Source organism: Pelobates fuscus, chromosome 4 (assembly GCF_036172605.1).
Source record: "Pelobates fuscus isolate aPelFus1 chromosome 4, aPelFus1.pri, whole genome shotgun sequence".
Taxonomy (NCBI): domain Eukaryota; kingdom Metazoa; phylum Chordata; class Amphibia; order Anura; family Pelobatidae; genus Pelobates; species Pelobates fuscus.
Genome location: NC_086320.1, coordinates 14260270 through 14285605, shown reverse-complemented (window position 1 = coordinate 14285605; position 25336 = coordinate 14260270). Strand labels below are relative to the sequence as shown.

Genomic DNA, 25336 nt, shown 5'->3' with positions numbered 1-25336 from the left:
AACTTTGAAATAACTCAAGAACAAAAATATCCTACACTAGCTCTGCCAGAGCCCTGATCTTAATCCAACTCAGAATTAGTGGCACAATTTGAAATCTGCAACTCAAGGAGGTTAGAGAGAAAGTGGGACCGGTAGAAGATGGGGTAACAGAGGCACACACCAAGATCCAAGCGGTGCAGGACACGGTCCTCCAGCTGCAACAAAACCAAAGGCTCCTGATGGGACGGCTCGCAGTTATGGAGGACCGACACCGCCGGCTTAACATAAAAATCAGGGGGAACCCGACCACAGTATCCGCGGAGGAATTGCCCCATTATATAAGACGCCTCCTCTCAACTTTCTTGCCCCGAGCAGTAGCCCACAAACTGACTCCGGACGGAGTATATCGCCTCCCCTCGACAACACACACGAAACCTAACCTGATCCGCGATGTCATGCAAGCCATAAGAAACAAAACGCCACTTACCTTCGAGAACTCCGCCCTGCTGTTCTTTCAGGATCTTTCCAGAGCTACGCTGTTATGGAGAAAATCATGCAGCCCCGTCACCACCCAATTACGAGCAGCTGGCCTAACATACAGGTGGGGAGCAGACAACTCTATACAAGTCACGCAAGCCGGAACTACGCACGTCCTACAAGCCATGGAAGAAGCCACGTCGTTCCTTCAAAAACTGGGACTGCCTGATACGACAACAACTCCAGGTCTACCTACAAACACCTGGGACCCGACCACGGTGACACCCTTTGTGCCGCGTTCCAGAGCCACACCGCCACCAGACCCGTAGGATACCATGCTGGGCACAGATATATGGCCATGCTAACGGGACACAGACACCCATGCCGTATGGACATAGTTGGGACTCTTGACAAACACTCCCTGGACTGGTTTGAGTTACTCTTGCTTTAATTGCTACTTATTTTCACTTATTATTGTTTTTATGTTTTCTATATCTTTGTACTTCTACTGCTATAACAACACCCTCCCCCCCCTCCCCCACAAAGGGATACCTACCTTACCTGCCCACAGAGGGGAGAGAGAAGAAACACACACCCCAAGGTCCGATGACCGAACAACCACCCTTACAAAGGTATTACCTGGACCCATACAACATATGGCATCAATACCTCCCTCCCCCGTAGCCCCCTTATGTTAGGGGCACTGCGCTATCCCACATTAGTATTATCTTTTGTGAGATGGTTTTAATGGCCAACACGTCAGGTTAGCCCAAACACAAGCACTGCACTAAATGTCAACCTAAACTCTGCTTTAACCTGTCGAAAAGTATCCAGCGGCTACTGAGCTATAGAAATATTACTAGTTTTAGCATGTTACAACCGTTCCTCCCACGTTGTAGTTATTGTCAGCCTACTTAATATGTCTCTAACATACCTGTTGTCATCTCATTGTCTGACATAACTTGTTCCTGCTTGTTTGCTACCTTTTTAACACAAAACAAAACAAAAAAATGTGCAGTTTCTCCTAAATGCCACAGTGCTATACCTCTTGAAATGCTTGTATTATATGTAATGGCATAATGAGAAGTCTGCCTATCAAACCCTTGCATAACCAAAATAAAGAATTTAAAAAAATTAAAAAATAAAAATTGTTATTTCAGCAAAAGGTGGCTCCACTAAATATTGACACGAGGGTTGAAATATGTATGTGGCAGCGTATTACAATTTTCTTTTTTTTTCTTTTAAATATCAACTCAGAAATACGGAATTATCGCTTTATAATGTTCTCTTTGAGCAGATCAGCTTGCAATAAAAATGCTGTTTGTTTGGTTTTTTGTGAGTACCTGGTATCATTTCAAATCCAGAAAAAAAATTATTGTGTTCTGGAACAATTGGCCAACTACTTCACCATTAGCCTCGTGGTGCATAAAGTTTAGAGAATTCTTAACCTTTGGTTCTTCTGTATATCTCATCTATTTATATTGTTTGTTCTCTCTGTATAAAATATCATGAAATACAAATGTAAGCAGAAAAAAAACTAACCAGTGGAAAAATTATGATAAAAGCAAATAACGAGCAAATAATAAATGGCAAAATGTTAGTTGTAACAACAATAAAATGTTAGCAATATCCCCTGACTTACCGTAGTATAAAAGCAAGGCATAAATTGATAATCGTAGTTCTGATCTCCTACCCATTGTCCCGGGTAAGAGAAACTAATCTTCAGAATCCAGTTGTATATCCAGGTGAGGTTATATGTGGTTGCAGATAGGTTTATATCTCAGATGACGTTATTTGTAGATGAAGACAGGTGCATATCTGTGTGCAGGACAGAGGGTTGCATAAGGCAGGTCTGTATCTGTGTGCAGGACAGGGGTGAGCAGAAGGCAGGTGTGTATCTGTGTGCAGGACAGAGGGTGAGCAGAAGGCAGGTGTATGTTAGGATGTGAGTGGGACTAGCCCTTCTAGTAGTGATGACAAAAGAGAAAATGAAAAACCAAAGTGTCACAGAAAGCTATAACAATGAAATGTTTCACAACTCCAACCTACAAGGAAATCAGCTTATAACGTAACAGCAGATCTGCATGTAATGACCCAAGCTACTAAACCAGGTTTCTTTTATCTAGAATTTGGTATTGTTAACCATCACAGGCCATTCAAAATACTTCCTGCTTAACCCTTTCTACGCCGTGAGTTGATACATAATAATAGCAGGGGTTGGAAATGGCGGGATGGCGATCTTATATTAAGACTGTCTCATTGAAGTGGTTATAGTGTCTGTCCTCCAATGCAGCGTTAATCCATTTTCAATGTTAGAAGACTAAATAAGAGTTCCCACAACTCATCCCCTCTGGCCTGCTTGTCAAAGCATTACTAAATTACCATGAAGGACCTATTGATGCTGTTTAACCCACTAAGGGTCAAAGCGGTTTTAGTGATGGACCTGCTGGCTTTTTTTCCCAAATCACTAAATAAATTATAATTTCCCTTTTTCTAATTTGGTGTACCCACACATATTACATGATGGCAGGTTTATCTGTTTATGTATTCATTGTATCACTTATCACAGTGATATCTCTTATTACATATATGTTTACTGCTGTGACAATATGGAGGGCGTTTAATCACAAATCAAATGTAATTAAAGCAAACTGTCCCTTTAAAGTATTTACATTATTACATTCGATGTCAGTTATATATAACAAATATGTGTTAGTCACTATAACAATGAAATGCTTCACAACTCAATCAGGGACAAGGAAATCCCTTATATTTCCCAAATGTATCTGTAATGCTCCAAGCTACTAAACCAGATCTTTCACATGCACAAAATAAACTTTTAACCTACCTTCTGTTTCCAACCTTGAAGGGTGCCTTCCATGGTGTCCAGAGTGGTGGCTGAGGCTGTTGTGAGTTAGGGGCTGGCTTTCCCAGCCCAGCCCCCCTCCTCACTGCCTCCTTGATCTCTCCCGCGCGGCTCTATGTTTTCACTGGGCCGTCACTTCCTCCCAGTGCTGCCGAAAAGCATGGGGCAGGTCGCGCTGTTAAAGGGACACAGCGTGCGACCGGACTCCTGCTTACAAAGCCCCACCGGGTGGCCGTCAGTGCACGGGCCACCCGGTGAGCCTTCTTAGTGTACTGGGGGGAAAAAAGAAAAATAGTAGAGGGCAGCAGGGCCCACGGGGCAGCTGCTTTGGGCCCCCCTGAGTAACTGGGCCTGGGAGAGACGGCCCTGACGAGAGTCGGAATCAGAGATCAAGTAGAAACAGCGAAAGAGATTTAGCAAAATGTTCTGAAAATTGGAGCAAAGTACGAAAAGCTGGGCAGTCTCCATAGAAACCAGTGGAACCATCAGGCATGTTGATTTGGGAACTCTTTTCCATCTCCGCCCCACTTATCAGAACTCGGCACTTTGATTAAACTGCCTCTATTGTTCTTCTTCAAAGCAATGTGTGCCTTGCCTGCGCCAGGACTGAACTAGATTGTGATAGTAACTGCATAATGTTTATTGTACAATTATAAGAGAATAACGCAATGTATTGGTGTCATTTCTATTGAAGTAACAGTTCCAATTTGGATATATTAATACTCTCCTCCCTCCAAAGATGTCAGCATTGGCATGTTCTACATTCTGTTGGTAATACAGAACACCCACCCTCCGCTCTTACCTAATACTGCCTCCTTACTGTACATTCGACATTGATGTGTTTACATTGTCACAGTGTCACTGTCTGTCTGTTATCCATCATCACAAATTTACATATTTAGAGCTTTGTGACACATTTCAAAGGTTAAAAATGCAGTACGTAGCAATGTTACAATGTTAACAAAGATTTTATAATATCTGTCCAAACCTCAGATATAGGGTTCTAAACAGAGTGAAGTGTTGGTGATACAAGAATTGTAAACTGTGCTGAGGAATTAAAGGAACACCCTAATTGCTTTGTCTCATTGAAGTGGTTATAGTGTCTGTCCTCCAATTCAGCGTTAATCAATTTTCAATGTTAGAAGATTAAACAAGAGTTCCCACAACTCACCCCCTCCTGCCTGCTTGGACCAATGAGGCATTTTCATCCGCAATAGGCAGCTGTGATTGGCTGAGAGCGTCACCTGACTGCTTTCAGCCAATCACAGTGCCCATTTTTGGTATGAATAGTATACAAGACATTATATGAAAAAAGTCCTCCATATTGGCAGTACTAAATCAATATTCACCTTTATCTGTCTCCCACATTACCATCTCCAAAATTGAAAATGCCCATCAATCGGTGCCCGTTAAAAACAAAGAGAGGAAAAACCAAACCCTGACATTTTATTTTTATTTATTTAATATTGCCATTTATATAGCGCCAACAGATTCCGTAGCGCTTTACAATATTATGAGAGGGGGATGTAACTATAAATAGGACAATTACAAATAAACTTACGGGAACAATAGGTTGAAGAGGACCCTGCTCGATCGAGCTTACATTCTATAGGAGGTGGGGTGTAAAACACATTAGGACATGCGTTTTGGCGCTCAACATGCACCTTTCATCTGGGTCTAAGGCATTTCTACCTTTTAGTAACTGTGGAGGCTCTCGTATACACATGGTAATATTTTCACTCTTATATAAATTCATAGAGGATTTGTGCTTTTGATTCCTTTTATTGCTCTTCCATTGTGTTTTTCTATATGATGTTTTGTGTTAGTACTATTCGGGTTAGGCCCTTTTATTAGGGATCTTTTTTTATGATCGTTTAGGTTTCCTATTTTTATTTTTCTATAAGTCGTATAGCTAGAAGGAAGTTCTGTTTTAGCCATTAAAAACCAGGGAGCCTCATTCAATGTTAACCTGCTCAACAAGGGTTTCACACTGAATGGACGGACAGTGCCGGGGGACTCCAGGCACCATAACGAATTCAGTGATTAAATTAAATGCACACAGTGTGCCTTTAAGGATGGGGGTATCTATAACCATTACATTATTTTTTTTAATGTGGACACTTGATTCACTACATCTCTTAGTGTGTTAGCTTTAGACAATTGTATTGTTTACTTTATAATGTTTACTTAGATACAGAGCATAACTGGAATGCATAAATAATTGTGTTACTAAAGCAAATGTAAAGGTGAACTCTCTTTAGAATTAAGAACTGGACTTGTTTTAACAAAGCTGATTTAGAGGAAGTTATTGCTCATTTTATCCTTAAAGGGACACTATACGCACCCAGACCACTTCAGTTCAATTAAGTGGTCTGGGTGCCAGGTCCCTCAGGTTTTAACCCTTCAGATGCAAACATAGCAGTTTCAGAGAAACTGCTATGTATACATTTGGGGTTAATCCAGCCTTCAGTGGCTGTCTTCCACTAGAGGCGCATCTGCGATGCTGGAGGCACGTTTCGCCTCCATCGCGCAGAGCGTCCATAGGAAAGCATTGAGAAATGCTTTTCTATGGACACTTTGAATACGCACGCGGCACTTCCTGCGCATTCAGCTCCGCTGACGTTGGACGGGGGAGCTGACGTCAGCGGGGGAGTTGAGTTCACCAGCGCCGAGGGAGCCCGGCGCTGGATTAAGGTAAGCTGCTGAAAGGGGTTTTAACGCATGGGAGGGGTACCCTGAGGGTGGGGGCACCATCAGGGCACTATAGTGTCAGGAAAAATGCTTTGTTTTCCTGACACTATAGTGATCCTTTAATTTGTAGAATGTTATTTAATATAATGTCACCATTCTGCACCATCCAAGAAACCATTGAAAATCTCCGTCACTTGTGTTAACCTTGCGTACAATGTGTCGTTCTGTTTGTGTTTTTAATGAGATGCTCTATTTTCTTTTTAAGTTTATATTAAAGGTTTAGCAAATTAAATCTTACTCCAGTTTGGACAAGTCAACACGCAGGGCGCAGGGACAGGGAGCTAAGATTGAGGTAATACGTCGCAGGATAAAGAGGTATGAAAATCTACTCGTATTTAGAGTTTGAAGTGACAGTTTTCCTTTAAAGAAACACTCCAAGCACCATAACCACTACAGATCGCTATTATGATGCTAGCAGTGCCTTGCTCCCCCCCTTACACCCACATCAGCTGTTCACTGTCAGTCAATAAGCTAAGCCTGGCACTGCTGATCTTAGCTCAGACAGAGGGCTCTTGGGTCCTTGCTGGAAGACGTGCACACAGCGAGCAGCACATGGTGGATCCCAGGTAAAAAAGTCACAACCTTCTAAAACATATTGACGGCTTACAATGGGGCGCACCAGGGCAGCAACCTGTTTATGGTGCTTGGAGTGTCCCTTTAAGTCTTTCTGGATCCTACTTGGATCCATATTTAGAAGCAACACCAGTCAGTTCTAGTTGAAGAGTCTCTCTGCCATTCCCTATTACTGGAGGGACTGACACAGCCATGGGCCTAGCCATCTAGCCTTAAGATGAAAAACAAAAAGTGTACAGGGATTGATCAAATAACCACCAGGCGATCACTAGACTAAGTTCCCCAAGTAGGAGTTCCAATGAAGCTTTATCTACTTTACTTGCTTCTGCACTCTGTCCCATGTCAGAAATGCATGTGTGCTAATTGCTAAAATCATTTTCTTAAAGGAATAATCTAAGCTTCAAAATAACTTTAACTTAATGAAGCAGTTTTTTTTTTTGGATAGGTCATGCACCTGCAATCGCAATGCATTAAGAGTAACATCACTTTGTTTGTACAGCCCTTCCACACCTCTCCTGGCTGAGATTCACAAAGCCTCCCTACACACTTCTTGAAAAAAAGAGAATTTTTAGTTTCTCTTATTGCACATTATGTTTAATTTAGAATTTCTTATCTCCTGCTCTGCCGATATCCTGCCAGAGCCTGCAGCAGCCTCGTGTGTGGGATTAAAGTTCAATTAATGGGAGATTTAAAAAAAAAAACTAAACTAAATGCTTGTAAAGTAAACACACTCTTTTGTAAAATCTGATTGAAAATGACACTTTTTTCATTTTTCATTTTTTCATGCAGACTGCTATTTCTGTACAAGCATTTGTAACTGCTTTGATTTTATGGTCTCTGAGGAAGTTCCAAGTGTGGGACGAAACGCGTAAGACCACAACTACTGCTGTTTTATCATTTTATTGGAGTTATAATAAAGATGCTATTTTATACTACCTTCCAGAGTCGCTTCTGCAGGCAGCGGAGGGAGATTTTCAGCCCCCCAATTACATAGGGGGAGGCACCCCTGAGCGCATTATATGTCTATATCTTGTGAGTGCACCTTTACACAGCGTATATAACCTGTTCAAATTGTATTGCACTATGTTCTATTTATGATTTTTTTAGATTTCTCAGCCGTATCCCATTTGTGTTTTGCTTGTATCAGTCACAGTAATGGGAGTTGTGCCTAGGGCTGAATAAACAGAAACAAAAGTGATTTAACTCCTAAATGACGGATACTTGAGCAGTGAAACTTCAGAGGCATGATCTAAACACTAAAACTGCTTCATTAAGATAACGTTGTTTTGGTGCTTAACCCCTTAAGACCGGAGGGCGTACAATTACGTCCTTTTTAAAGCGGCTCTAAATGCAGCCGGGCGTAATTGTACGCCCTCCATTTTTTTTTTTTTACTTACCCGGTCGCCGGCGATCCCACGCCGGCGATCGCGGTTGGGGGGACTCCCAGGGAGCCCCCGTGGCACCTCCGTCCTCTTCAGCCCCCCCCCCCCCGGGCCATGTGAGAGTGAGGTCCTTGCAAGTCAAAAGTTAAAATAAGTGTAAAAAAAAAAATATATATATATATATATACTTAGATACACACACACACACACACATACACTGTCTAGGTGTATTTTAATATTAATATATATATATATATATATATTAATATCAAATTACACGTAGACTGATACTGATTAAATATATATAATTATTGTTATATATATATATATATATATATATATAATATAAAAAATATATAAATACGTAAAAAAAATTAAAATCAAATATTAAAAAATATCTAGATGTGTTTTATTTCGTTCTAACTATATTGTGATATTAATATAAATATATATATATATATATATTTATATCAAAATACACGTAGAACGAAATAATATATATTTATATATATAAAAATATACGTATATATCACTATATATATATACCTATATATAAATAAAAATATTTAAAAAATAAATAAATTAAATATTAATTCTACACATATATTTATGTAATATTTTTACAGAATTAGGTATCCTTATTAATTACAATTAGCGGGACCTGCCTGACAACCCATGCCGAAAGTATAGGGAATTTAATTTGCTTGCACTATATTTAACCCTATAAACTTTCCAAGACACCATAAAACCTGTACATGGGGGGTACTGTTTTACTCGGGAGACTTCGCTGAATACAAATATTAGTGTTTCAAAACAGTAAAATGTATTACAACGATGATATCGCCAGTAAAAGTGACGTTTTTTGCAATTTTCACGCACAAACAGCACTTACACGGACAATATTATTGCTGCAATACTTTTTACTGTTTTGAAACACAAATATTTGTGTTCAGCGAAGTCTCCCGAGTACAAAAGAACCCCTCATGTACAGGTTTTATGGTGTTTTCAAAAATTACAGCGTCAAATATAAGGCTTGTGTTTCATTTTTTTCACATTAAAATTCGCCAGATTGCTTATGTTTGCTTTTGTGACCCTATGGTAGCCCAAGAATGAAAATTACCCCTATGATGGCATACTATTTGCAATAGTAGACAACCCAAGGTATTGCAAATGGGGTATGTCCAGTCTTTTTTAGTAGCCACTTAGTCACAAACACTGGCCAACATTGGCGTTTTTTGCATTTTTCACACACAAACAAATACTAACACTAACTTTGGCCAGTGTTTGTGACCAAATGGCTACTAAAAAAGACTAGACATACCCCATTTGCAATACCTTGGGTTGTCTACTATTGCAAATGGTATGCCATTATGGGTGTAAATTTATTTCCTGGGCTACTATACAGTCTCAAAGGCAATGTAACCAATTTGGCGAATTTCAATTTCAAATGTAACACACTATATTTGACCCTGTAACTTCCCAAAACACCAAAAACCTGTACATAGGGGGTACTTTTTTACACGTGAGACTTTGCTGAATACAAATATGTGTATTTTATTGCAGTAAAAGCAAACAGTATTATGACATTGACAGTTAAAATGTCATGTAGAACAAAAAAAATAAAAAATAAATCTTATTTTCTCCCATTTTTTTCATATTAAATTATGTTTCATAGCTAAATATTTGATATTAAATGAAAGCCCTGTTTCCCCTGAATAAAATGATATATAATAAGGGGGGGTGCATTTAATATGAAAGAGGTGAATTACGGTTGGACAGACATATAGCGCAAATGCCAGGTTTTGTTTACATTTTGTTTCGTTCACAACTTGTACATTTGGCTCCGTCCTTAAGGGGTTAAAATGTCTCTTTAAATTAATTTGCAAACCTGCAGCCTCAGCTATTGTTTAATATGTACAAAAGCAAGACAAAATGAATGTAATTCTTTTACCACAACCTGATCCTCACTAATAAATACAAACATCATTTCATAAATAACCAAATGAATGATGAGAGCACACACACAAAATAAATGGCTGAAATATTACCACCTGTACCATCCAGCCTACAATAAAAAAAGAGACGCAAACCATAATGTAATATGTAACAAATATGTAACAAACACATGTACATTTTCCCCATTGCACTCACATGTGACTGAGTCAAAAATAGCTGGCTCAGACTTAAAGGAAGAATTCTGTGATCAGATAGCAATCTTGAATCAAGTTCTGGTTACCAAGCAAACTGTGTATCAGTAACCACCATCTAACTTAAGTAGGCAAGTCAAAGGGGAAAGTAAACACACTATGTATTGCACAAGGTAAAAATAAAAGCAAGTTCTATTAAATAAATAATAAAACAATGGTAAGCACTGACACGTTCCGAACATTATGGTCTTTTTTAAGAGTGCATAGACAGTCCATTCAATATTTATAGGTGTTTCACGTTATTATATTATTATTATTTCAGATATGTCAACAGATCAGCATTCTTCACCTTTAATTTGCTTTATAACCACGTGCATGCTTGCATGGATTTGTACTATGTTCAGTATTTGCCGTTTTAATTTTTCTTCTTCAGTCCACCTAAATGTTCTTGTTTTGGTAGGTACTAACCACTGGAAGTAGGAATACCACACAAGAATTGCTGTTTTGGAGATGATGTGACCCAGAGGTCTAGCCATCACTATTTGGCTCTTGTTAAAGTCACTCAGATCTTTTCTCTTGCCCATTTTTCCTGATTCCAACACATGAAATTCAAGAACTGACTGTTCACTTACCCCCTGATATGTCCCACCCCTTGACAGGTGCCATTATAACAATATAATCAATGTTATTCACTTCCCCTGTCCGTGGTTTTAATGTTGTGGCTGATCAGCATATATATATATATATATAGTATATTTTTTCAGTTTTCGTAGTGATAGAGTCTATCTTTATTTTATGAGGAGTTCTTTTTATCATGCCTATTATATTATATTTGCCTTTCGATAAGATCTGAGAGTTATTCCCTACAGCGAAAAATTTTGAAAATTCAAAGTGAATTTAAAGAGAATTCCAAATTTAGGCTATAATAGCCAAACTGGAAAAATCCTCTAACTTGGTTACATTAAATTAATTAGAATCTTCAGTGTCAGCGTTCCAGTTGAGAAATGGCAGCCTGCGCTCCAGCTGCTGTTGGCTACATGCAAATCATGGATCGGTGAGTACGTGGGAAATGATTCCCATATAAAATATTGTCAGTGGTGCACAGATCAGAGAGTATCATGGGAAATGTAGTTTGTATGGTCACATGGTCTGAGCATATTATCCGTTGTTCAGTAGTTACTCAGATGGTTAACGAGTGATATGGGTGTCATTTGTCCACCAGTGGTTTCAGTAGAAGATATTGCAAAGTGGGGACAGGAACTGGTTCAGCAACATTCACGCACTATTACATATCTATATCTTTTCATCAGTTTAAACTGCCTCACCCCATTCATTGTGTTTACCCTGAGATAGAGACTCTATGATTAAAGGATAAATGTCTGTAAATAACACGGCTCAATGCCAATCAGTCAATGCATGCCTCAGTTATTATAGCGGAGTAATCTGAGGCTATAGATCTCTCTGCAGATTTCAGCCATGAAATGCGACCCCAAGGCATGCGAGATAAACCACCTATTACAGCTTTACAAACATTTACCCCAAAAATGATAAAAATCTGAAACAGACAGATACAGTCATTCTGCTGAGTTTCGATGTGTCACTGTTTGGAATTAGCAGAAAACAACTGCTGTAAATATGGAAATGTTTATTTTTTTGGGCCACAAGTTATGCAGAAATAGAGAGAGAGAGAGAGAGACAACATTTCAGAAGGGATCACAAAACAAAAGCATAATGGGGGGTCAACCCTAAATAGTGAATTATCAAATATGTGACAAATAAAGAAAAGAAAAGTAAATGGTGTGTTCCTAAATAGAGAAGAAGAGGTCACTCTAATGGTGACAAACGTAATACAGCTAAAAACAATACAAATATAAAATCCAATGTAAAAATCAAACTATTCAAAATAGTGGAATCAGAGTGACCTACTGATATCACGTGGTTGGATGTTTCAGGACAACACAATAGATATAAAGTAGCAGATAATGCCAAAATAGCTGTGGGCTACAGAATCTGTAATTAGGTGAATACGAGGTCTCTCATAGAGATACATTATACATCTTAGGACCAGAGGTGAACGTAACAGTATTTCTAATGTGCCTTTGAAGGCACCTGTTAAAGAAAAAGTCTTTATATAGCCCCCTTGCTTCCTTCCTAATTGAGAGAGTCCTCCAACACTAACTATGATAAAAATATATCAGAGTGATAGAGAGTAACAAACATATAGAGCATACGAGTTGAGGTGTTCAATGGTTAATCCATGTGTCAAATGGACACTAGTCAGATATGGAACACCTCGAGCCCCTGATGCTCGCGTTTCGCCAGAGTGGCTCATCAGAGGCGAGAGATAGTTGGGTAGATGGGTTACATAGTTACTCTCTTACTGCCCTGTTAATCAAGATGGGATCTAGAATCAATAAACTGTGTACCCCGCGCGCCTTTAGAAGATATTGAAACAAGCAGCAGCATCCCTAGGATTATGTCAAACAGCCCACAAACATCAAAGACATAAAGAAAACTAGGGGTGTGCTGCTATTAAAATATACAATGAAACACCACCGTAAAAAATCATACGAGAAACCTATGGAAAAAACTTGACATAAACTCATAGAATGCCATTTAAGTTACAAAGAAAAATAAATAGAACAATGAATGGGAAATGCTCACTGTCACTTTTTACTACAGGATGTAAATAGGGCTAAACTCAGGAGTGATTTACAAATGTACAAATGCTTTGTATAACACAGATACACAATGCTCACACTGATCAGCTAAACAGTGATTTAACAAGCGCTCGAAAATAAATCCAACAAAATAAATACTCATTGATATAAAGAAGCTAAATAGTGATTTTATAACCCAAATAATAATAATGACATCACAGCCAAGCTCCATCCTGGCACAACCAAGGCACAAACATTGCATTAGAGAAGCAGAAACACAAATATTGTGTCATTTTCTCCTCTTCCCTGTGTGCTCTCTCTGTGCTGACTGACACGAACAATGGGCAGAGCTTGTCACAGTGATGGGAAGGGCACTTACAGCAGTGTATATTTACATTTAATATTATTTTTCAGGCCTTACAAATACCTTTTGTCTTAATATAAAGGGAGAATATCAGAATATTACAAACTTTAATAATGTTTCATGATATTCAATTATTTTAAATAATTATCCAAAAATATTATTTCTAGGATATTGTTAGGAATGTAACATGAGATACATGATCTGATTTTAGTCACAATTTATATGAAAGTTTAAACATTTTGTACAAAACCTCAGAGTGACTGAGTTTGAGGATACCCTTCCGTATTGTAAAGGATGCGGAGCCTGTTTTACACAATCTTCTCTCATGATGGACAAAGAAGCAAGCCATTTACTAATCCTACGGAGAGATTTACAATTTTCTTTCTCCATGCCGCACTGGATAATGCATTTTCACCGTTGGAAGAGAATTTTAACCATTTTTAAATCTATATTAAGGTATGTGGATTCCTGTATGAAGTAAACAAGGTTATTCACTAAAGTGAGAATGCAAAGTGAATTTCAAACTCAAGGTTTACATTATACAAATATATTCCGGGCCAATACAAACCATTGTGTGGAAATCTATTCACAAACCGGACTTTAGGACATGAGGTCATGCGTTTAGACTGGAAGAAAAAAGATTTTGTCTAAGGCAACGAAAATGTTTTTTTACTGTAAGAACAATAAGGATGTGGAATTCTCTGCCTGAAGAAGTGGTTTTATCAGAGTCCATACAGATGTTCAAACAGCTACTAGATGCCTTCTTGCAAAAACAGAATATTCAAGGATATAATCTTTCAATGTAGGGTAATAACTGATTGATTCAAGGATAAATCTGACTGCCATTCTGGGGTCAAGAAGGATTTTTTTTCATAGTTTGTTGCAAAATTGGAAGTGCTTCAAATTGATTATGTTTGCCTTCTTTTGGATCAACTGCAAAATACAAATGTGAGGGAGGCTGAACTTGATGGACGCAAGTCTCTTTTCAGCTATGTAACTATGTAACTATGTAAGGTCAAAATTGCCGAACTGGAAAAATTATTTAATTCAGCTATATGTTTATATGTTTGGCTACTCTGGCCTTAGAGGCACACTATAGTCACCAAAAACACTACAGCTTATTATATTTGTTCTGGTTAGTATAATTATTCCCTACATGATTTTTGCTAGGATATAAAAGGGATACTTCCACTGGACACTCCCCAGATGGCTACTAGAGGTGCTTCCTGGGGCAATGCTGCACAGTGTGACTGACATTTAGTGTCTCCACACTCTGCATGGAGACACTGAACTTTCCTCATAGAGATGCATTGATTTGATGTATCTCTATGAAGCAATGCTGAATTGGCCAGGGCTTGTGTTTGGGTTGTGCTAGCTCTGCCCTGGTCTGCCTTCTTGACAGTCTCAGTCAATCCAGTGCTTTCCTATGGGAAAGCATTGTGATAGGCTGAGATCATCACTTCTGTAATGTCAGCCAAGCAGGTGAACATTTACAGAAGAGATACCTCAGAGTATTAATGGCACTTTCAATGCGTCATTCCTGACTAAAACTACAAGGTTTCTCCATATACTCAACATAACATCAGATGCCAACAATTCAACTTGTATTAGGACAGTCCCAGTATTTGGGTCCTGGGAAAAAAATTAGGACAGGCCCATTTTATGAAATTAGACATTCGATCCATAATGCAATTGGCACTGCTACATAGTACCAATCACAAACACTGGTGAAAGAATTTCAGCCTTACATACCTACCCAATGTTGGCCACATTTGGGACGGGAGCAGGAATGACCATGAAGAAACATCTCAGTGATGCTTTTGGTGTCGCTAACAAGCCCCTGAGCTGGCCCACCATGCCCAACCACTCATGATCTGATAATCCACTAATCGGTAAGTATATTAGGCACCGGGGCTATAAAAAATCCGGAATATCTCTCTTTATTAAAATGTAATAGATGCCCTGAGTGTTCTCTACAAGCGAAGAGATGTTTGAAGAGACGCTGAGAAATGTCTTTCTATGGACCTGATTGGTTGATATTGATCCAAGGACAATCTGATTGCGAGAGGTCAAGAAGGATTTTTTCCCCCCAATTTGTGGCAAAACAGTAAATTGCTTCAGATTAATTTTTTTTTGGTTTAGCATTATAAACAAAGTTTTGTCAAATGCTGAACGTGAGCCAAGTCTTTTTTTCAGCCTTGGTTACAGGAAAACGATGACATTTTGCATTACAGTGTATCGACGAGGGATCTGTGGAAGGTTATGAAAGGGTTAATATTTTGTACAGTTTAATGAAATCTTCTTCTTCTGAAACAAAGTCACCATAACTCCAGAAATGTTGGATGGAGCAAACTTTAGCAGTGAGCACACCTGGGGAAAAACAAAGAAAATTATTATAGCACAAAGTATCAATGACCCATCTTAGAACACTCCTAAAACTTAACTTCATGATGTTCCTTGTGTTCTATGAAAACTAAATAAAACAATTCTAGTTGAATTTTGCTTGTTATTAAGAATTATTAAAGCGGCTCTGTCACAGAAAAACACTGTTTTTTTTTTTACTAATGTTTCCACCCCCACCCCTCCCCCCCTTCACAATATATTTTTTTGGCACAGGTTCCCTACTTTTATCTCTAACTAGCTCTTTGTTCTTAGCACCAGATCTTGTTTCTGTCCAGTGCCATCTTCAGAAGCCTGGCAGTGACACATTGTCACCGACTTCTACTGCCATTCCTTTCTCTCCCCTTTCTGATCGAGCGCATGTTGTTATGGAAACGCACGCCCAGGAAGCCGAAAGCTAAGGCGATTGTACTGGGCATGCGTGAGGCTCGGGGAAGGAGAGTTAGATTGGCAGATTCTAGAGGATGGATGCCACAGGCAGGTGAGGATTATGGAAAAAATGGGACATGACAAAGGAAGTGGAGCTGGCATTAAGTGCAAGAATTTGTCAAGTGTAGGAAAAATACATGAGACAAGGTAGACTCTACTTACGTCTTATTTATTTTACGAAAAAAAGATAAATAAACAGATTAGGAAAATTACTATATTTTTCACCCACTACTAGAGAAATAATCATAAGATTTCCTGAAGGCAGATGTAAAGGAAAGTACTTTGTACCCAATGCCACTGATTATATTCATCACTCTACCCCCCTCCCCCCCTTACTGGTGGGATTGAGAGGAAGGAATCTGCATTTATTTGGTTGTGGTTTTACCATACAGTGAACCTATTCTATGTGTTACATCGGTTTACTTAAAGGATTTAATTAGTTTGTTTTGTAATTTTTTCTAACTTGCTGTCTGTGAGTTTTTTACTTGAAAATCGCTACACAATCATAACCGTTTCAGATGTCACATCCAAGCCATGCTGTTAATCCTTCTTATCAAACGTTTACAGTGTTTCTAACCACAGCTGTTTGTTTTGTCACCTCAAACTGCACTGAGTCGTGTGGCAGTGACTGATCATTCAGTCCAATAGCCTCACCCCAGCAGTGTGTGTGGAACCGTGGTTCAGGGCCTCCCAACCATCCCGATTTTAGCAGGACAGTCCTTATTTACGGGTTCTGTCCCATCTTTGTTCCTTGATTTTCCACTTTCGCAGACACCTGAGACACATAATGAATGCCTCATCCACCCCCTTGACCGACCTCTTACCGGCGTCCTGCTTCCTGGGACGCAATGTTGGGTAGTAGGCTATCACCTGGTGCACTTCAATATTGCTATTCTATGAAAACCTATTGGTTTAGCAATTCGTCTCCACATATGGATGGGGAAACAAAGAAGATCATTCTTAGCTCCTCTTTGCTTGATTGGGAATCTCAGAACCCGTATAATCATAATCATATTCTAATCATATTTTACCTTTAGTGTTAGGTGACAGAGAGGTGACACATTCTACACTCAATGGGTTGTTCTTTCTTTTAATATTCAAAGGTTTAGAACTGTCTTTTCTTTTTCTTTCTTCTTTTTTTAAAGTAAAGTGTTGCAAGAGTCTTAAATTAAATTTTAGGGTTTTTGAACATTTGGTAAAACATGTACAGAAAAAATAAATAAACTTGTTCTGAGTGGCTCTTAATTTACTGAAAGAGTAATATATACCAGGACAGTTATACAGTGGAGATAGTAAAGGCTAGCAGTGATATAGAAAGGGCAGTAGATACATGGATTAGCCTTCCAGTGGGAGCAGTAACAGTGATATAGAAAGGGTAGTAGATACCTGGAATAGCCTTCCAGTGGGAGCAGTAACAGGGATATAGAAAGGGTAGTAGATACCTGGAATAGCCTTCCAGTGGGAGCAATAACAGTGATATAGAAAGGGTAGTAGATACCTGGAATAGGTTTCCAGTGGGAGCAGTAACAGTGATATAGAAAGGGTAGTAGATACCGGGAATAGCCTTCCAGTGGGAGCAATAACAGTGATATAGAAAGGGTAGTAGATACCTGGAATAGCCTTCCAGTGGGAGCAATAACAGTGATATAGAAAGGGTAGTAGATACCTGGAATAGGTTTCCAGTGGGAGCAGTAACAGTGATATAGAAAGGGTAGTAGATACCTGGAATAGCCTTCCAGTGGGAGCAATAACAGTGATATAGAAAGGGTAGTAGATACCTGGAATAGGTTTCCAGTGGGAGCAGTAACAGTGATATAGAAAGGGTAGTAGATACCAGGAATAGCCTTCCAGTGGGAGCAGTAACAGTGATATAGAAAGGGTAGTAGATACCTGGAATAGCCTTCCAGTGGGAGCAGTAACAGGGATATAGAAAGGGTAGTAGATACCTAGAATAGCCTTCCAGTGGGAGCAGTAACAGTGATATAGAAAGGGTAGTAGATACCGGGAATAGCCTTCCAGTGGGAGCAGTAACAGTGATATAGAAAGGGTAGTAGATACCTGGAATAGCCTTCCAGTGGGAGCAGTAACAGTGATATAGAAAGGGTAGTAGATACCTGGAATAGCCTTCCAGTGGGAGCAGTAACAGTGATATAGAAAGGGCAGTAGATACCTGGAATAGCCTTTCAGTGGGAGCAGTAAAGGCTAACAGTGATACAGAAAGGGTAGTAGATACCTGAAATAGCCTTCCAGAAAAAGGAATAGAGGCTAACCGTGATCTAGAAAGGGTAATATATACCTGGAATAGCCATCCTGTGGAAGCAATAAAGCCTAACTGTTATATAGAAAATGTAGTAAATGCCTGGAATAGCCTTCCAGTGGAAGAAATAACTTACAAGTGATATTTAAAGGGCAATAGATACCTGAAATAATTTCTGGTGGAATTGGTAAAGTAACTGTAGAATAATCAGATGTGTATTTGTTTATCCTGCAGAACAGAATCTCTTAAAGGAACACTATAGTAACCAAATCAACTTTAGATTAATGAAGTAGTTGTGGTGTATATATCATGCCCCTGCAGGCTCACTTCTGAATTATCTGCCATTTATGAGTTAGATCACACTTGTTTCTGTGTATGCAGCCTTATCTCTCGCTCTGTAAATTGAACTTTAATTACATGCAGGAGACTCCTGCAAGGCCTAGCAAGCTATTAACAGAGCAGGAGATAATGGATTGTAAATTAAACAGAGTGTGCAATAAAGTGTAAACATTAGATGACTCTTTACAGGAAGTATTTAGAAATGATGTGTAAGTCACATGCAAGGAGGTGTGGCTAGAGCTGCATAAACAAAGGGATTTAACTCATAAATGCCAGATAATTTAGCAGTGAGCACCAAAACTGCTTATTATGTATTATTATTTATTTATAAAATATTTTACCAGGAAAGATACATTGAGATTTCTCTCATTTTCATGTATGTCCTGGGTTCAAGTATGTTCATGGTAACATATTTTATAAATAAATAAATACAAATTCTTGTATGTGTGAAGTTAAACCATGTAATAATAAAAGTGGCCACATGATGGTAGCATTGCACAAACAGTACATTCTCTGTAAACATTGTGGACTGAACAGGATAATAATGAGTTTGTGAAATATGTTTCCATGATTCAAATTCATCTCAGAATCGCACAATTCAAGGAAAAGCTCTCAAATTCAGCTGGAATTGAAATTCAGGTATAAACTAAGGATAATCCAAGTAAACACGCAGTGTTCTGTGTATATCAAGGCGCTTAGATACAATAAGTCAAATAGTGTTAGTCCACACACTACTACTACTACACTGGATATCTCTCAAATCCTCCCCAACATAGACATCAACAACCAAACAACAACCAAAAAGAAGAAGATATATTAGACACCAACCAAAATAGTGGGCGTGCGAGGTGGAGTGAAATAAACGTCTACCCTTAATTAGGGACTGGAATAAATAAATACATTGTTGTGCACGATAAAAGTCATGTACTCCTGTTTCCTGCTTGGAAAGAAGGGTTGTGCCCCCTGATAGGCACAGAGCGTTACCACCTAGAGCCACGTTTAGAGGGCTCTAGAAAAGATGCCACTCGAGTGGATAGGAAGAGGGAATTGTGTCACCAAGTACACCCCTGCCCGTATGATTTGAGCCGATCTTGGGAGGATCATTTCCATGTGAGTTAGACCATTGTGTAATATTCACACACCCAAGTACCTTACGGATTTACACTATTAGCTAATTACACTATTAGCCTATTAGCTAATTACATGATTTACACTATTTACACTATTAGCAGACATTGTTCCAGTCCCTAATTAAGGGTAGGTGTTTATTTCACTCCAACTCGCACGCCCACTATTTTGGTTGGTAGATACCTGGAATAGCCTTCCAGTGGGAGCAGTAACAGTGATATAGAAAGGGTAGTAGATACCTGGAATAGCCTTCCAGTGGGAGCAGTAACAGTGATATAGAAAGGGTAGTAGATACCTGGAATAGCCTTCCAGTGGGAGCAGTAACAGTGATATAGAAAGGGCAGTAGATACCTGGAATAGCCTTTCAGTGGGAGCAGTAAAGGCTAACAGTGATACAGAAAGGGTAGTAGATACCTGAAATAGCCTTCCAGAAAAAGGAATAGAGGCTAACCGTGATCTAGAAAGGGTAATATATACCTGGAATAGCCATCCTGTGGAAGCAATAAAGCCTAACTGTTATATAGAAAATGTAGTAAATGCCTGGAATAGCCTTCCAGTGGAAGAAATAACTTACAAGTGATATTTAAAGGGCAATAGATACCTGAAATAATTTCTGGTGGAATTGGTAAAGTAACTGTAGAATAATCAGATGTGTATTTGTTTATCCTGCAGAACAGAATCTCTTAAAGGAACACTATAGTAACCAAATCAACTTTAGATTAATGAAGTAGTTGTGGTGTATATATCATGCCCCTGCAGGCTCACTTCTGAATTATCTGCCATTTATGAGTTAGATCACACTTGTTTCTGTGTATGCAGCCTTATCTCTCGCTCTGTAAATTGAACTTTAATTACATGCAGGAGACTCCTGCAAGGCCTAGCAAGCTATTAACAGAGCAGGAGATAATGGATTGTAAATTAAACAGAGTGTGCAATAAAGTGTAAACATTAGATGACTCTTTACAGGAAGTATTTAGAAATGATGTGTAAGTCACATGCAAGGAGGTGTGGCTAGAGCTGCATAAACAAAGGGATTTAACTCATAAATGCCAGATAATTTAGCAGTGAGCACCAAAACTGCTTATTATGTATTATTATTTATTTATAAAATATTTTACCAGGAAAGATACATTGAGATTTCTCTCATTTTCATGTATGTCCTGGGTTCAAGTATGTTCATGGTAACATATTTTATAAATAAATAAATACAAATTCTTGTATGTGTGAAGTTAAACCATGTAATAATAAAAGTGGCCACATGATGGTAGCATTGCACAAACAGTACATTCTCTGTAAACATTGTGGACTGAACAGGATAATAATGAGTTTGTGAAATATGTTTCCATGATTCAAATTCATCTCAGAATCGCACAATTCAAGGAAAAGCTCTCAAATTCAGCTGGAATTGAAATTCAGGTATAAACTAAGGATAATCCAAGTAAACACGCAGTGTTCTGTGTATATCAAGGCGCTTAGATACAATAAGTCAAATAGTGTTAGTCCACACACTACTACTACTACACTGGATATCTCTCAAATCCTCCCCAACATAGACATCAACAACCAAACAACAACCAAAAAGAAGAAGATATATTAGACACCAACCAAAATAGTGGGCGTGCGAGGTGGAGTGAAATAAACGTCTACCCTTAATTAGGGACTGGAATAAATAAATACATTGTTGTGCACGATAAAAGTCATGTACTCCTGTTTCCTGCTTGGAAAGAAGGGTTGTGCCCCCTGATAGGCACAGAGCGTTACCACCTAGAGCCACGTTTAGAGGGCTCTAGAAAAGATGCCACTCGAGTGGATAGGAAGAGGGAATTGTGTCACCAAGTACACCCCTGCCCGTATGATTTGAGCCGATCTTGGGAGGATCATTTCCATGTGAGTTAGACCATTGTGTAATATTCACACACCCAAGTACCTTACGGATTTACACTATTAGCTAATTACACTATTAGCCTATTAGCTAATTACATGATTTACACTATTTACACTATTAGCAGACATTGTTCCAGTCCCTAATTAAGGGTAGGTGTTTATTTCACTCCAACTCGCACGCCCACTATTTTGGTTGGTAGATACCTGGAATAGCCTTCCAGTGGGAGCAGTAACAGTGATATAGAAAGGGTAGTAGATACCTGGAATAGCCTTCCAGTGGGAGCAGTAACAGTGATATAGAAAGGGTAGTAGATACCTGGAATAGCCTTCCAGTGGGAGCAGTAACAGTGATATAGAAAGGGCAGTAGATACCTGGAATAGCCTTTCAGTGGGAGCAGTAAAGGCTAACAGTGATACAGAAAGGGTAGTAGATACCTGAAATAGCCTTCCAGAAAAAGGAATAGAGGCTAACCGTGATCTAGAAAGGGTAATATATACCTGGAATAGCCATCCTGTGGAAGCAATAAAGCCTAACTGTTATATAGAAAATGTAGTAAATGCCTGGAATAGCCTTCCAGTGGAAGAAATAACTTACAAGTGATATTTAAAGGGCAATAGATACCTGAAATAATTTCTGGTGGAATTGGTAAAGTAACTGTAGAATAATCAGATGTGTATTTGTTTATCCTGCAGAACAGAATCTCTTAAAGGAACACTATAGTAACCAAATCAACTTTAGATTAATGAAGTAGTTGTGGTGTATATATCATGCCCCTGCAGGCTCACTTCTGAATTATCTGCCATTTATGAGTTAGATCACACTTGTTTCTGTGTATGCAGCCTTATCTCTCGCTCTGTAAATTGAACTTTAATTACATGCAGGAGACTCCTGCAAGGCCTAGCAAGCTATTAACAGAGCAGGAGATAATGGATTGTAAATTAAACAGAGTGTGCAATAAAGTGTAAACATTAGATGACTCTTTACAGGAAGTATTTAGAAATGATGTGTAAGTCACATGCAAGGAGGTGTGGCTAGAGCTGCATAAACAAAGGGATTTAACTCATAAATGCCAGATAATTTAGCAGTGAGCACCAAAACTGCTTATTATGTATTATTATTTATTTATAAAATATTTTACCAGGAAAGATACATTGAGATTTCTCTCATTTTCATGTATGTCCTGGGTTCAAGTATGTTCATGGTAACATATTTTATAAATAAATAAATACAAATTCTTGTATGTGTGAAGTTAAACCATGTAATAATAAAAGTGGCCACATGATGGTAGCATTGCACAAACAGTACATTCTCTGTAAACATTGTGGACTGAACAGGATAATAATGAGTTTGTGAAATATGTTTCCATGATTCAAATTCATCTCAGAATCGCACAATTCAAGGAAAAGCTCTCAAATTCAGCTGGAATTGAAATTCAGGTATAAACTAAGGATAATCCAAGTAAACACGCAGTGTTCTGTGTATATCAAGGCGCTTAGATACAATAAGTCAAATAGTGTTAGTCCACACACTACTACTACTACACTGGATATCTCTCAAATCCTCCCCAACATAGACATCAACAACCAAACAACAACCAAAAAGAAGAAGATATATTAGACACCAACCAAAATAGTGGGCGTGCGAGGTGGAGTGAAATAAACGTCTACCCTTAATTAGGGACTGGAATAAATAAATACATTGTTGTGCACGATAAAAGTCATGTACTCCTGTTTCCTGCTTGGAAAGAAGGGTTGTGCCCCCTGATAGGCACAGAGCGTTACCACCTAGAGCCACGTTTAGAGGGCTCTAGAAAAGATGCCACTCGAGTGGATAGGAAGAGGGAATTGTGTCACCAAGTACACCCCTGCCCGTATGATTTGAGCCGATCTTGGGAGGATCATTTCCATGTGAGTTAGACCATTGTGTAATATTCACACACCCAAGTACCTTACGGATTTACACTATTAGCTAATTACACTATTAGCCTATTAGCTAATTACATGATTTACACTATTTACACTATTAGCAGACATTGTTCCAGTCCCTAATTAAGGGTAGGTGTTTATTTCACTCCAACTCGCACGCCCACTATTTTGGTTGGTGTCCAATACATCTTCCTCTTTTTTGTTGTTGATACACTAAGGATAATTTGTAGGTAAATTTGGAGATTGTGTAAATATATTTCTATTTTAAAATCATATTACGGGTTCTGAGCTAACGAAGGAATGATAGAGAAGAAACATAGATACACATGTATGTACGTAGTGGGGAATCGCGATGCAGCCTAGAACAAAATCTAACCCCATTAAACCCCCCAGTAACGACAGACCACTTAGTATGGATGAAACAGGCCACATCATTTATTATCACAACTAAATTACTGCATAACACATCCATAACTTTATTTATTAAATCTCTTCTTTTCTGTAACCAAAACATTAGACATAAATAAGCATAAATTAACTGTTGCGGTCACCAGCCCGCCGAGCCTCACGGTCGTGCCCGACCGGCACGACCGCTCCGACTACACGAGCTTACCTGCTCGTCGGCGAGCCGGGAACCGCGCACGTAGTTCTTCCGGGCATCGCGCCCAGATCCAAGATGGCGCCGACCGCGTGGTCGCGTCTATTGCTAGCCCCGCCCCCGAGAATTATACCAACGTGTGCGTGACGTCACGACGTCAACGCACACGCACGATTTGGGGTCAGAGGTCGCCCTCTGACCAATCATAGCCTAGAGAGGGGTATTTAAACCCCTAGCTTTCCCCATTACTTTGCCATGTCGTGGTTTCAGTTTCCTGGTTTCCTGAAAGTGCTGATTCTGTGTTTCTGATTTCCTGGTATCCTGATCCTTGGCGTTTCCCTGGTTATTCTGATCTCTGGTTTCCCTGACTTGGCTTGTTTTATCAGTATTGAGTATTTTCTGGCTTCCTTGACCTCGGCTTTCCCTTTGACCATTCTCTGTCTCTAGCGTATTAGTCCGGCCATTCTAAGGTCCGGTTTACGCTCTATCCTATTATTTTCCTTTTCTTACTTATGTATATGTTTACATAAGTTCTGCGTGCTGGACCACATTACTAGTTGTGACATTACGACATGGCCATGGATCCTGCAGAACTATGCAAGCATATGATCGCATGTGAGAGTAGGGTGGAGGATATGGACCACAGGTTAGACCAATTTGCCCAGGCATTTCAGACCTTGCTCCAGAGGACTGCCTATTTAGAGGTTCCTCCGGTACCACCTGTGGTTCCGCCACCTGTAGTGGTTCCCGTACCACATAAACCACCGTCCATAACCTTGTCACCGCCCCCTCGCTATGGAGGTGATTCCAAGGAATTCAGAGGTTTTTTAAACCAAATTGAATACCACTTTGAGGCCTCCCCAGGTTCATTCCCAACAGATAGATCGAAAATTGGCTATCTGATGAACCAATTAACAGGAAAGGCCTTAACCTGGGCTAACCCCTTATGGGAAAGTGGTGACGCAGTAGCCCGTGATTACAATACTTTTCTTACGGCCTTTAAGGCTACGTTTGAACCTAAAGGCAGGGAGAAGAACGCTGCCAAAGCCCTTATGAGAATCAAGCAAGGCAGTCATTCTGTAGCCGATTATGCAATAGAGTTCAGGACATTAGCATCTGAGGTTGATTGGACCAATAGTGGTCTGGTGGCTGCTTTCTCTGAGGGTCTAGCTGAGA

At 39.2% G+C, this 25336-nt stretch overlaps 1 protein-coding gene across 1 annotated transcript in view; it reads right to left on the bottom strand.

The window, feature by feature from the left end:
- Nucleotides 1-14928: 14928 nt before the first annotated feature.
- Nucleotides 14929-25336, bottom strand: part of LOC134607702 (uncharacterized) — a 35870-nt gene continuing 25462 nt past the window's right edge. The window contains exon 4 of the mRNA XM_063450243.1: nucleotides 14929-15569. Coding sequence (XP_063306313.1) covers nucleotides 15471-15569 — 99 coding nt within the window. The 3' untranslated portion in view covers nucleotides 14929-15470. The remainder of the gene's footprint in view (nucleotides 15570-25336) is intronic.